The 14,509-nt window shown below is 42.3% G+C and overlaps 1 protein-coding gene across 1 annotated transcript in view; it reads right to left on the bottom strand.

The window, feature by feature from the left end:
- ccser1 (coiled-coil serine-rich protein 1) overlaps nucleotides 1–14,509 on the bottom strand; it is a 119,560-nt gene that overhangs the window by 69,446 nt on the left and 35,605 nt on the right. The window contains exons 7-8 of the mRNA XM_084551959.1: nucleotides 10,015–10,189; nucleotides 5,958–6,035 (exon numbers count right to left, since the gene is read on the bottom strand). Coding sequence (XP_084408085.1) covers nucleotides 5,958–6,035; nucleotides 10,015–10,189 — 253 coding nt within the window. The remainder of the gene's footprint in view (nucleotides 1–5,957; nucleotides 6,036–10,014; nucleotides 10,190–14,509) is intronic.

Below are 14,509 nucleotides of genomic sequence, written 5' to 3'. Positions count from 1 at the left end.
GATTTAACTAAGCTAATAGATACGAACCTCCTATTGGATAATTACTGCATGAGTGGTTATCTTTCAGCTGGCAACAAGTCATTTAACCCCAACTGATGCAATGAATAGCTTCTCATTTCTTAAACAACCATGTCTAAAGACACATCCCATGGTTGTGGTAAAGATGTTAGTCTGTTTGAGGAGGGACAACTCATTGGCATGCATCAAGCAGAGAAAACATCTAAGGAGATTGTAGAAACTACTAAAATTGGGATAAGAACTGTCCAACGCATTATTTAAAACTGGAAGGATAGTGGAGAACCATCGTCTTAGAGGAAGAAATGTGGTTGAAAAAAAAATCCTGATTGATCGCGATCGGCGATCGCTTAAACGTTTGGTGAAATCAAATCGAAGAAAAACAACAGTAGAACTCAGGGCTATGTTTAATAGTGAAAGTAAGAGCATTTACAATGTGAAGGGAACTCAAGGCTTAAATTTGCTAGGGAGCATAAAGATTGGACTCTGGAGCAATGGAAGAAGGTCATGTGGTCTGATGAGTCCTGATTTACCCTGTTCCAGAGTGATGGGGGCATCAGGGTAAGAAGAGAGGCAGATGAAGTGATGCACCCATCATGCCTAGTGTCTACTGTACAAGCCTGTGGGGGCAGTGCTATGGTCTGGGGTTGCTGCAGTTGCTCAGGTCCAGGTTCAGCAACATTATGTGCCCAAAGAACGAGGTCAGCTGACTACCTGAATATACTGAATGACCAGGTTATTCCATCAATGGATTTTTTCTTCCCTGATGGTACGGGCATATTCCAAGATGACAATGTCAGGATTCATGGGGCTCAAATTGTGAAAAACTGGTTCAGGGAGCATGAGACATCATTTTCACACATGGATTGGCCACCACAGAGTCCAGACCTTAACCCCATTGAGAATCTTTGGGATGTGCTGGAGAAGGCTTTGCGCAGTGGTCAGACTCTTCCATCATCAATACAAGATTTTGGTGAAAAATGAATGCAGCACTGGATAGAAATAAATCTTGACATTGCAGAAGCTTATCGAAACAATGCCACAGCAAATGTGTGCTGTAATCAAAGCTAAAGGCGGTTCAACAAAATATTAAAGTGTGTAACCTTTTATTATTATTAATTTTTGGTGGCAACTTGTTTTTTTTGGCCAGGCAGTGTATAATTAATAACATTCATGTGCACTTATAGGACAAAAAGGGCAAGAGAGTCTCAGTGTCAGGCTAAGTGTAAAAAAAATAGGTAATTAAAAATGAGTCACTTGTGCACCGTATGATGCCTTCAGGAATGTACTATAAGAAACTGTGACCCCCGTTGCCTGTCTTTATTATTTAATTGGCTACAGGAAACATACAAGAAAGCCGTTAGGTTACCTGTCAAAGCAGTGCTGTAATATTTATGCAGTTTCGAAGACAGGACAGATGCCACCTGCCTATAATGCTGCAGAGACAAGAGCCCACAAATCAGTGTAAGAGATGGTAACAGCGCAAAGGCTTTAACTGGAGCTTAGATCTATCATTTAACAAGACTTTTTAGATATATTTTAAATATAATCATTCATTTCTTAAGAATGTTAACTGAATTAACTCTCTTCTTAAACTGTTTTTAAAGCTGCACAGCTCCGTCGAGTGTGCCTTCTGAATAGATAGTTTTAAGGGCCTTTCACTGTCAATTTTCAAAGTTGAGTGCTGTGGTAATGAAACTATTACTGCATATATATCTACTACTGTACATTCCCAAAGATAAAGGCAGTCTCTAAAATCTCTTTCTTTCATTTCTTATTCTGAGACTGTGTTAGAAAATGAAAAATTATGAGTCCTGTTTTCCTCCTATCATCCGATCCTGTGAATTCTTATTTCAGAAACAGAGTTGTTTAGTTTGGAGATAGCCTGGAGGCAGGATGGAAAACTTTTTAGCCTGAGAATTATGTCTTCTTTTTTTATTTTATTTTTTTCCAACAGACAGTAGATGAGTCTAACTTGTAGCGCTGCAACAAACCCCAGACTGAAGCCTATTTCTGTGATGTTAGCGTAATGAATCATTTCAGATGTATAAGGCCTATTCAAATTTCACAAGAAAGGGTTTTTTGATTTTATCTCGCTGCAGCTCATATCAAAGAAACGCCGATACGGGGGAACAGAAATTTAACAGAAAACACAGAGTTCGGGACATCGGATCCGGAGGACACTTCTGATCAAATCACTTCTGACGCACTTCAGCTTGTGTGCGACAAACTGGTCAGTCAAGTCGTTAGTGCGAGGCTCAGACAACAGAGAGGAACAAAGCGAGGAGAAAACGCTATCTGAAAGTAGAGGCAACGAGAGCAATAGACAGATAAGACCGGCAGTCTACTTCGTGATAGAGCTTAACAAAAATTACATTTTGTATACGGAGGTCTGCAGTCATGATAACCTGCGACGTACGCGCCTGTTTGCTAGTTTTGTGCGTCCATAAAAACTTTCCCTGTTTTCCTGCACTAATGCATTTTTTTTTAACCCTCTGTTATTGTGGCATCACTGTGGGCAACGTACTATAATTATAAACTTACAGTCATTAGACTTATCCATTATTAATTTCTAATTATGCAGCATCTGACACAATGATAAATGTTTCACCATAAAAAGAGGCTCCTCGTGTCTGCTGAAACAAAGGTGAACAAACACAAACGTCAGTTCATTAAGGAACAGAAGTTGCTGTCCCAGGCTTTTTTTTTTTAATCAAGACACTGGGGCTTGGCACACACCTCTGGCACCAACTATAGCGCAGTCTATTCATTTTTTTTTAACTTTCTTCTAAAATACAGTAGAGTACTTTAACTGGGACAGAATCTGGCGGAAAAAAAATCGTGTCATATGCATCGAGTCTAAATTAAACTAGGACGCACTGTGACACTGCAGCCTCTCAGGTGGCTACCGTAGATTATTTTTACACCCGCGGAGTCGTTTTCTGGAGTGCCAGGACAAATTCTCTTTTTCTCACCCCTCCCTCAATCCCTCTTTCTCTTCTTCTTCTTCTTCTTCTTCTTCTTCCTCTCGCTTGCCGTCTTCCTCCACCCCCCTCTCCCTCAAACTGTTTCCTCATTTTTGCTCTCCCTCACCTCCACCTTTCACACGCCTGCATTCACTCTCTCCCCTTTGTGTAAAGTGAATGCAGCCCTTTTGCGCGCGTACGCCTCGACTACAGCTGTCACACTTTCCCCCAGCAACTTTTCTCGCTCGTCCCGTCTCTCCTCGTCTTACACTCAAAGCAATACAATGTCCTATTCTCAGCGTCCCATTCTCTGAATATATTCTCTCATATTCAGATTCTACTCATGCAGCATGCTCTTGCTATCTCTCGGTTTATTTCCATGCCTCCAGCTCTGTCAAAAGGTTAGCCTTTGCCTCCCACCGTCTTACTCATTCGCTTCTTTGTCTCTCCCACTGTATATGTGTATAAACAAACACACTTCTCTTTTACCTCTACCTGGCTAACCTCAATTCTTCCTTCTCTTGCAGCTTCCTCCCTGCTCTTTACCCATATTAAACTCTAGGCTGCTGCCACTCCCTCTGTCTCCCTCGCTGTGAGAAGCCAAAGTTCTCTCCTGGTCAGATGATGAAAAGTTTGGGATCTTTTTGTATTGATTCTTAGGAATGAAACTCCAGGAATGAAACTCCATGCTCATTTCAGTTAATGTGTGACCCCAATGCACTGTAACACAAAACTGTCAACAAATAGTGCATAGATTTGTAATGGATGGAGAGAGTGAGTCTTCTTCATATTGGTTACAGCGCTTGACACAACATCACAATATTCATGGGTCAGTTTATGACATGCCTTAACCTCTCTTGTTTTCTTTCCGCCTCTTCACCAGTAATGGACCAATAAAGGCAAAGATGCCAAAAGAAATTTCAACTTTGAGATTTTGCTGTTGTCTATTGATCACAGGTTAGATCTTTATTAAATGCATTCTAACATAACAGTGCTGTACAGTTATAATGTTCAGTTTATGTGTAACAGCGTGAGAAAGGTGGTAATTCAACTGTATGATAATTCTGGAAGATGTAGTTTATGGTGCTGTTAAACTGGATTTAATTAAACACAAGTGTTTCTGTTATTTAACTTAGTCCACTGACTAAAATGGGGTTGTCAAAGTAATAGAAACATGTGTCAGTACAACACAATACAATTTAATAGTACTACAAGCTAGGGCTGCCACAAACTGCCCTGCCCATCAACCAACTATCAGACTAAACTCAACCTAATGGTACAAAATATTCAGCAGCTCAGCCACAGTGTACAACCACTTTGTCTTCTTCTTTTGGGATTTTGGCAGGTTGGAGCTACTGGTTGTATCACTGCCCTCTGCAGGATGAACAGCGTCTTTCAAGCACCTGACTCTGTTCAATGAATTTCTGTCAAATGTGATGCAGACGCGTTGACGCATTTTATGCAAATCAGCGGATTTGGGAACCACAAACCCCGGCCTCCAGAATGAAAACACAGTTGAATCAACAGCTCTAACATATTTTAAATAAATGCAGAGTATCATAACCTCCCCGAAGCTAAGATTTAGTACAGGACTGTTATATTAGAATGCTTTCTTTTTCACTAGTGTGCCTAAAGACTGACCAGTGACAGACCATTTCCCCTGTCTTTCCTAATCAAACCTTCTGATCCCACTCTTCAAGCTGTCCTTCCTGTCTGTCCATCTGCTCATTTCTTCATGACAGAGATTGAGCCACTTGCTGTCTTCATGCTGTGTCCCACCCTACATTTTTAATTTTTCCTTATCATCCAGCTGCCACTGATACTCCATGTAGGTCAATAAAGGGGGCACGCACTTACACAAACAACCGCCCTCTCTCACAAACACACAAATAAAAGCACACTAAGACACTGTGACAACAACCATCAAAACATTATGTATGCTGCACTTGGTGAAAATAGCCTCCGGTGCACGGATGTACTGAAGGTACAGCAGTACAGCAGTACACTCAATAAACAGCCGTGCTCAGTATTAGCTGGCACCGTGACAGTAGTTTGTGTTTTAGGGGATTATATGATATAGTTTGTGAAGGGAACCGCAGTGCATTGCAGTTAAAAAAAAAAAACACCACAAGGTTGAGGACCCTGCTGCTCGTCTCTCCTCTAACAGTATAACAAGAACTCTACTGTGACCCAACTAAATCCCAGGGAAAAGCCTGGCAAAAGCCCTCCCTTGGTAAACTTAAACCCTGCTCACACGCTCACACACACACAGGAGCTGGAGCACTCACACACGTGCTCCCTACAGAGATTAATAAATCTCATCCAGATAGCACAGCTTTGATGGAAAGGGTTGACGGAGGGGGGGTCTAGAGCCTGCCAAGCTAAGTGAAGCACTTTGGCCCCTTTTCATTTAATTCATTCCCACCTCTCTTCCTTGTTATCACTCTTTTTGCTACTTTCTTTATATTACCCTCTCCTTCACCCCACCTGCCCCGTCCCACTGCTCTGCTTTTTTTTCCCATTTGATCTCTCTATGATTCATTAGAGGCAGGTGTGGAAGAAAAGGCTGTTAATTGTTCAGATAAGGGTAAAAGTGAAGGAGACACACACGGATCAAAGGAAGATTCCACTTTATATTTTTGATCACAGACAGACCGCTGTGTTCTTTTAACTGAACTCGCTGGCTCGGTGGAGTTGAGGAACACGCAAGTTTACGGTTTGATCTTTAGCAACCAAAAAGCAAAAGAGCTCTGTATTCTGTACGTGTATAAAATATACACATATAGCTGAAACGCTTTAAATCTGGGCCGGCGCTGAGCATTTTTAATCACGCTGAGCCACACCACATGTTTTAAACAGCACTACTCCACAGACTCATAATGCGGCTGTCTGGGATAAACATAAAAGCACAAACACGTTGGCTATTTTGCAGATAAATAAAGCAACAACGGAATAAAACGGTCAGTTTTGGGTTACCTTAAATGGAAGAGACTTTTCACTGCAGGGGCTGATCGGTAGAGACTGCAGGCTGCTGGCGGGACTTGTCTCTGTGCTCTGCAAACGACAAAAGACACGAATAAGATCGAGACAAAGTTTGACGTGAGACACTCTGATGATGATATGTCTCCTTTATATCATTATTTAGTGACAATAGTAAATAATGATATAATTCACACCGCAGCATCCTAAATCTCAAAATGTGAAAGGCAACTACTGCATCTATACACTTCATCTGGATTTGAGCCTTGGTTAAATAAAGCTGACGGTGAGAAGGCTGTATCGGTACAACTCCATGTTGCAACCTGTATGTTTTCGCCAGGTTTCTTACATAATCTCAGTGTTTTTTAACGTCAGCTGTTATCGGACGTGATTTGGAACGGCTCCTCGACACAGGTGTCTAGTGGGCGGAGAGCAAGGGCAGCTAGAGGGGGTTCTAAAACCCAAACATGCATATAATCGTGTGAAAAAAGGACGCACACGCTGTCAGATGCCAACGCGCACGAAGGCTCAGAAACAAGGTCCCGAGCCTGGTCAGACGCTGGTCTAAATGTCACCTGCGAGGGCTTATAATAGGACAGATGGGGGAGCAGGAGAGGATGAAAGCCCGTCTTCAGCCAGGACTGCTGATATGATGTAATGCTGCGTAGTCAGGACGTGACAGGACACATAAAGAGCTTGTATGATGTATGACGAGACAGGGTAAAGGCAAAGGGAAGTATGAGCGACATGCATGTTCTCTGGATTTCCAATAAGGGCTACTTCCTGGCCTTTGCTGCCCTTTTGCAGATTTATATTAAGAGCATCCCCTCTGTTGTTTGGGAGAGATGACCATAATGCAGTTTGTGCATATTTTTGGCCCACTTGCAGAAAGTTCAGAGAAACATTAGATCCCATATCTTCGAGCAGCATAAACTTGATGGTTTATTGGTTTGGCTGACCTTTTAAAGAAGCATACCTCCCTATCAGAATTATAGGTGCGGTATGGCGCCCAGCCCTCAATGTGTCATCGGTGATCAATGCCTTTCCCTATGTAGAGAGACAGGCGTGGACTCACTGCCACCCACCTCTTTCTCTCTCTAACACATACACATTCTCTTTAAGGTCACCCCCGTCCCGCAGGCCTTAACACACAACTGTCCCCACAATTAGATGTGGTTCAGTAAAAAGCCTTTCAGATTTAACAATTGGCTGCTGGGGAGCCATGGATTTAATGACTGGCACTACTCTGAAGCTAAACGTCTCCAGATGATGAATGGGCTGAGAAAGGAAAGCAGGTTCTGTAGTTTGATGCACACCTTTAATCACAGTCACACATCGGTTAAATCACGAAATGAAAACCTTCAAATAACTCGAGGGGCGTTCATTTCCACTCTCTCTCATTGACATTTGGCTTTTTATAGGACGCGAGCACCGTGCTGAAATACTGTCACGCGATTTAGTGAGTTCTTTGGCAAACATTGTGTAGGACTTTGAATTGCAAGTACCCCGCTTAGGTACCACTGAGCTTTTCTTCATTATTGTTCTCTATTCAGTCGGGCACACAATGTAGTTGGGGGAGTCCATCTAAACTTTTCCAAATGTTAATGGGTAGCACATTGGCTAGCTGCCTCTTTACAAAAACATATTTAATTTTTAACAGTAACTTTTTTAAAATACTGCTGTCCTTGTAAAAACCTGCTGAAATAATGTAGTGGAAGCAGCGAGAAAAAACTGCAGCCTACATGTCAAGCCTCAGCCGTTGGAGTCGGTCGGACCGGGCGTCGCTTGTGCCCACAAAGGGTGTGAGTTTAAGAAATGGGACTTCTCGGTTGCGCCACAATCCACAGTTGACATTGACAAATGGGGCTCATTGTGTCAGGCAACGTTAATACATACAAAACAGCGGCATTTTAGGAATGTTGCAACCGAAAGGACAAACGGCTGAAAGAGGAATCAATTAAGACTCTTGAGTCTTCATTGCTGGCTAAAAATGCCAATTTTACAAACATGATGCGGAAACAATATAAACAAAGGAAACGATAAGACGTGATGAATTAGCTTGATTGTGGTCATGCATGTCTCTGTCAAGATAACTAGTATTCTTTGATTTGGACACTCTTTTTTGCTATTATTCAACAGACACACACATGCTTTATTACTTTTTTTTTTTTAACTCTTTCATGATATAATGCACAGCTGCAAGTTACATGAAGGTATTTAAAATCACAGAAATTGAAAAAAACGCAACATCCCTTTATTTTGAGGTCAAAGCAAAAGATTAGTCCAATTATTAAACAATAATTGAATCTGGACAGTTTTCAGCTGAAAGAAAAGTGAGAAGAGGAGTGGGTAAGGTAAGGTAAGGTAAGGTAAGGTAAGGTAAGAAAAGGAAAGGAAAGGAAAGGAAAGAAAAGGAAAAGGTAGGAACATTCGGGCTCAATACCAGAAGGTCAACAAAACAGAATGCAAAGCGTACAGACATGCAGAGTCACCCTCCCCTAGCTGCAGAATGGATTCCATCTACCGATGGAAGGTACCAAAATTTGCAAGTTAATGACACAACAGAGCAAGCAAAGAGGGCAAAGTAACTCCTCTTTCATATTCATGTTGTGCTGCCGAGTACCTTCTCCCTCTCTCTCTCTCTCGCACTCCCTTTAGTTTCTCCATCACCACTTTAGTTTGTGTCTCCCTCTACAAATTATTATTTCATCATTTTCATGTCTCATGTCTCTCTCGCGGTGGCCCTGGGAGAAAAACAGAGAGATGGCCTGAAAAGAGACGTGGAGATAGCCATACACGGGCCTCTCTGTGCGGTAATTCACAGCCAGCTTTGATCTTAGTTTGGAGATACTAATGGCGGGGTTTTAGGGAAGGTCTAGTGACCCTTTTATACGTCTTTTTTTGTGTGTTCGTATTTATGAGCATGGGTCCATATACCATTCTTGTATTTGGTAAGGGTCAGCGACCCATGTAGATAAGCAAAAAGCAGCAGCCAGACATAGCTAATGGATGTTCTTTCGTCTCAACTTCCTGAGTTTAAGGTGTTTCTAACATCCCACCTAGGTATGTAAAACAAGCCAAAAAAAAGTATATTAGAAAAATGTAAAAATGTATATAAAACAGATCAAACCCAGCTTCATAAAACTTTCTACTGAAGTTTCCCTCACAAACTTTTAGGAGCAGTCCTTTAGGTGTCTAGCAAAGTGTAATTATCCTTCTTGCTTGGTTTGGATGATGATGATTTAAAATTGCAATGTACATTCAGTAGTTGATTATGCAGCTTATTGCCTAGTTGTCTCAATTCTAACTCTCCGCCAACTGCAATTACCCACAAAATACAAGTGGGCAAGTTTACAACAAGTCTGCATTCTTAAAAAAAATACATTGATAAAATGTAAATGTTTTTAAAGTTGAAAAATAAGAACATTATTACATTCAATTTAAATTCTGGTCTGGAGCAGTCTGGCAGCTGTCAGTACGGATGCCTGGTTTATACACTTGCAACGTGTCAGTGCTTCACTAAGTGACCATTACAGCTAATCACGTCTGTAATAGCGGGGATGTAATTTTACTGGGTTCCAAACAATCACACTGAGATGGCCCCATAGCCCGGGGTGAAACTCCGTCTTTGAGGAGGCTAACGCATTTGAAGAGCATAGTTACAATGTGAAACGGGAAGATTAATGTGTGCACTGCGGCTGTATGAATATAAAGAATATGATGGCAGACACTCGGATAAGCCTCCCAGTTTCCTCCACCAAATGTAGAATCTGATTAAATTAACAAAACAAAGTGATTAAAGAGGCCCTTTAAAGGAAGAAAGGCAACCACTTTGACAAGATTTCATGGAGCTGAAACAAAGCCGATTAAAACAGAGAGTGAAACATTTGTGAGAGGAACACTGCGCGCAGTAGTTCCAGATGAAATTGCTTGGTATTATCCGCTAACCCCTTAAAATTGCTGTTTTCAAAACAAAACAATCTGATGCATTTATAACTTATAGCTAACAACCACTTGTCTATGCTTGTGGCTGCGTGCTATGTGCATATCCCACCTCCTGCAGTGTCCGTCTCAGCCTTAAAAGCAGGGTCTTGACCGCAGTGCAGTCCTGCTGCATCAGTCTGAGTGGCAGGGTCTCCAGGCCTGGAGGTAAGGGGTCTTCTTCCCTCGCTAAACCCAGCCCTGCGCTCCAGTCAGTGGGTAGCAGGCTGGTCGGCCGGATGGGTTCCCTGGAGGAGAGGCGGAGCGAGGGAAAAGGAGAGAAATAAATAAATTTAATGTTGCCATGACACCGCTTGAGAACTTGTGATCATGTGAACTGCTTTCCATCAGTGAAATCTCACCGTTGTCTTTGTTACTGATGGTGTGTAGATAATGTATTAATGTGGAGATGCCAGCTGCTTCTGAATATCCCAGTTATTCCCAGAAATCAGAGTAAAATCATGCGTGACCCACCAAAAATGCACAAACATCATCTGAACGATAACTCGATAGTGTGTGGCAATTGATACAACACAGCAAACCATATCTTCTCCGGAGCAGTTTAAACCTACTGAGAGCAGACGCAGTACGCACATCTGTTATTCACAGTCTATCAGTTTTATTAAAAACCTACGAGGAGATATTGAATGTCTCATATTTAATACCTCCGATCCATAGAATCTAAAATTTGCACCAAGTGAAATACATGCTACTAAATTATACACTGTGGATTCAAATAACATAAAGGGAGACGAGGAGAAGAGAGATTTCCACGTAGTAAAATCGTAAAGGTCACAAGGGGAACCTGCAACAATCACAATTCATAGCAGCTGCTGCACAGGATCCCCCATGGACTCCTTTAATGAGCAGTCATTTGTATAATAAGTGTGTTTTAAGATGATTTAGATCCGTCACAAAAGGTGACAACACACTCTGTCTTCTAATGGACTTCTGTTTTGTATTATTGTATTTCCACAATTATTCTGCCGAAAAAGAACCTTGTGTGACTGTTGATATGTTTGCGTAGGAGGTCTCCCAGCAGGAGAAGTGCATACAATAAAGCTTATGAAAAAGGGAAAAGAGATGAAATCGCTCAAAAAAAAAGACAGATTCTCTGTTTAAAGTTCCAGGATTTATTCAAATATGTGTGCAGATGCAATGTGTGAATTCATATACTTGTGTTTTCATTAGTGTATAATTGGACAAAAATAAGAATTGTTGTGTTTTCATTGCCCCGGAATGACTCCTTAGTGGACGCACCGACAGCAGCTCAGCTTCCACCGCCATATTTCAACAGCAGCTCAGAATGGACAAACGTAAAAAACTAAACACTGGTCCTAGAGGCGGCCTTTGCTTTGCTTTTCGCCCTGTGTCGGCTCGCCTACATCCTTGCAGCAAGCGAGCACCTCCAAGGCTGAGTCAGTTCCCACAGACCGCCATGTTATTAAGTCCAACTTTACAGCAGAAATAAACATGTTTACGGTCTGGTACACAACATGGTTTTGGTCTCTATAGCCAATTTCTCCATTCACGACGACTGGAAGAGGGATGAAGTCTTCTATAACTCTTCTATATAAATAAGCCAAACTGAAATTCCCCTGCCCACAAAAGTTTCGTAAGGGAAAGTTGGTCTGGAGTCACTCTGATGGACGCCGAATATGATCTGGCAAAGATCTGCCGAGCCGGTAAAATTGTTTGGGCGGGCTTTATGCCGTGATGGACAGAAGAGTAAGAGTGACATAGTCATACATGTCACCTGACCCCCCCCCCCCCCTCTTTTTTCACGCTATAATGAAATCCAAAGTGTTAGCAGATTCATATTCTGGTATGAATCCAGTGTAGCTAGGCCAGGTTTAAATTTACAAATAATTAAAAGCGTGGCTGCTTTCAGCAACGGTTGGGTTCCTATTCAAGTGCCTAGCTGTCTGCCTAGGCGTCCTGCCCACCCGTTTTATCTGGGAACTAGCCTGCCAACATGGCAAGTGCCATACACATTGAGATTCAAAGCCACTCTACAGATGTATTATTATATTGGTGACGTCAGAGAGGGTTGGTCCATCTTTATATACAGTCCACGGCTTGAAAGGTGAGGCGAGGGGGTATTCATTTAATTGCAACCTGCAATCTCAGATGCACTAAATCCGTAGTTTCTGTTAATGTTAATGTGTTTCTGAATGCAGGCCTTAAGGCCCATTGTGGAGGCTTGGATTCAAACACACATTAAGAGTAACAACAGAGGTAGGTCAACCGAAGCAGAACTTTAATTAACAGTCCCAACTGGAAAAACAGTTCATTAAACAGCAAACAGGCTTCTGTGGCACAGTGTCTTTGGTCACTGGTGTCTGTCCTCTGCTCTTTGTCTCACCGCCCACAGCATTTAGTCCGGCAGAGGACGGAGGAAGGAACTATCAGCAGGTCTCAGCGCTGCACGCAAAACTCAAGACGTTATCTATAAAAGTGATATCATCACAGCCATTCATTGCTTGGAGGCCACTTTCAGCTTGAAAGTCTGACAGATGTGTATTTTTAACTGCTCGTCATGTAAGGCTACTTTATATTCTCACAGACTTTAAAACAGCCTCAAAACAAACGGTCAAGCTCTGTTTCTATCACGTGACTTCAACTGTTTCAACAGGATTCTGTGAGTTTTAATTGACTTTGTAATATCTTATAAGAAGAAACAAACGCAGCAGTTTACTTTTGAATCGTTTTGCACAATTCTGAATGAAAATGAATCTCTGCACAGCTGCTGTTGTGGGTTATTATTACAACACTTACAACTGACGATTTATCTGAGGTTAATAGTTGTTCATGGGTACATCTAAAGGCTCTTAAGGCAGCAATAATTATACAAGAACACTTTAAACACACGAGCAATGTGGTAGCAATGAAATATAAATATTCAAAATGATCTGACCTCTGGTTATGCAAGTATAAAAACATAGAAAATCTAATGAAGACGGCGGTTAGAGTGACTGGGAATTGAAAAGCGTCAGCGAACAAAGAAAATAACCTCAACCTTTCCTTCTGTTAACGCTTAAAGAGAGAATGAGTCCTTCCTGCACTGACAACATTCAATCTATAAAAACACAGAGATGAGCCTCGCTTGGCCGTGATAGAGCTTTCAAATGAGCACAAATGAACCGAGAGACTCGTCAAATGTGTTTCAATGAACTAAATTCCCGCATTAACATTTCTCTGCCAAGTTGTGATATTTTGACAGCGGTGCATGAGGGGGCACGGTGTTTCTCACCTCCTTTATGACATTTTCAAAAGGTGGGCTGAGAAATACCACCCTCCTGTCTGAAAAGCACACAGACAACCTCAGAGCTCACAGTCTGCATAACAAGAAAAGGAGGAGGGGGAGCGACGGCAGCGAACGGAGGCCGACGCCGATGCAGAAACGAGGAGTGCTTCATCCCCGAGCGGCCGCGTTCACTTTGACTGATCGCCATTTAGAGGGAGGCGAGAGGAAATTAGACGAGTTTTGTCCCATTCTCTCAGAGAAATCAGGACATTAACAGTAGCAGGGAGTGGAAAGTCAAGACAGCAAATTCTCCTGGAGAGAGATTTTTTTTTGTGCAAACAAGACAATATCACTAAAATATCGATCAACATAAACCATTCCCGAGACCGCTCGCTGAAAAGGTCGGACTGGATCTCTCCCTCATTCTTTAATCTTCGCTGATTCACCATCCCAACCCTCTTTCATCTTTTTCACGATCATTCATTCACCTTATCTGTCCGGCCCTCCTTTTCACTCTTTGCCTATTCATCCATCTTTAACCCTTAACCCTCTCCCTGCTCTCCTCCCTCTTACTTCCCTTTGTTCCGCTGCCCTTCCCTCATCCGATCCCCCTTAGCCGACACCCTTGTCTTCCATCTCTAGCGCTCACCCCTTGCCCATTTGTCATTTTTTTCCCCCTCCATCACCCTGACAACCAAAACACTACTCTGATGCTGTATCAAAGCCTCAGGTGTCCCCGCAGGGATTCTGCTGAGCACCTCAGACAAATGTCAAGGAAGGCTGCTGTATTTTGAGGACAGGTGAGTGTTGTCTGTCAAGTTACCGCGGCTGCTTTTTCCCCTTAAACTCTATTGTTTGTAGCGTTTTGTTCCTGGCAGGCATCTCTGGATAGAATGAACTTTCTCCATTTATTTCTCTGTTGCCCCACACACTGCTATTCGGGGGGGTGAATTGAGCGTTAAATGACAAAGGATCAATCATTCATTCTTCTCTCCGAGCACTGTGTCAAATGGCTCAGCGCAGTGCCAAAGCAAAGTTGCTTTTTTTCTTCAAAAGGTTGTTTTGTGTTTCTGCATCTGAGTGTATTTTTTTTTTTTTTCCAAGCCTGACACTCCTGCCCTGTCTCCAGCTATCACCGGGGTTTCAGGTTTGGATTCTTCTTTTACCTCTGTGGTGCACATCAAATCCACAGAGTGACAGGGAACTGAGTGGGAGAGGGGTTCAAACACAGTTGCTCAGCCAAAACAATAAGCGTGGAGGTTCATGTGTGCACAGCGTTCATTCTTTTGAGGGACTAGAAGTCGACTATTTCTGGTTAAAC

This window comes from Chelon labrosus, assembly GCF_963514085.1.
Source record: "Chelon labrosus genome assembly, chromosome: 9".
In the NCBI taxonomy this organism is placed as follows: Eukaryota; Metazoa; Chordata; class Actinopteri; order Mugiliformes; family Mugilidae; genus Chelon; species Chelon labrosus.
The sequence above is the reverse complement of the archived record's forward strand: the minus strand, read 5'-3'. Positions and strand labels throughout refer to the sequence as shown.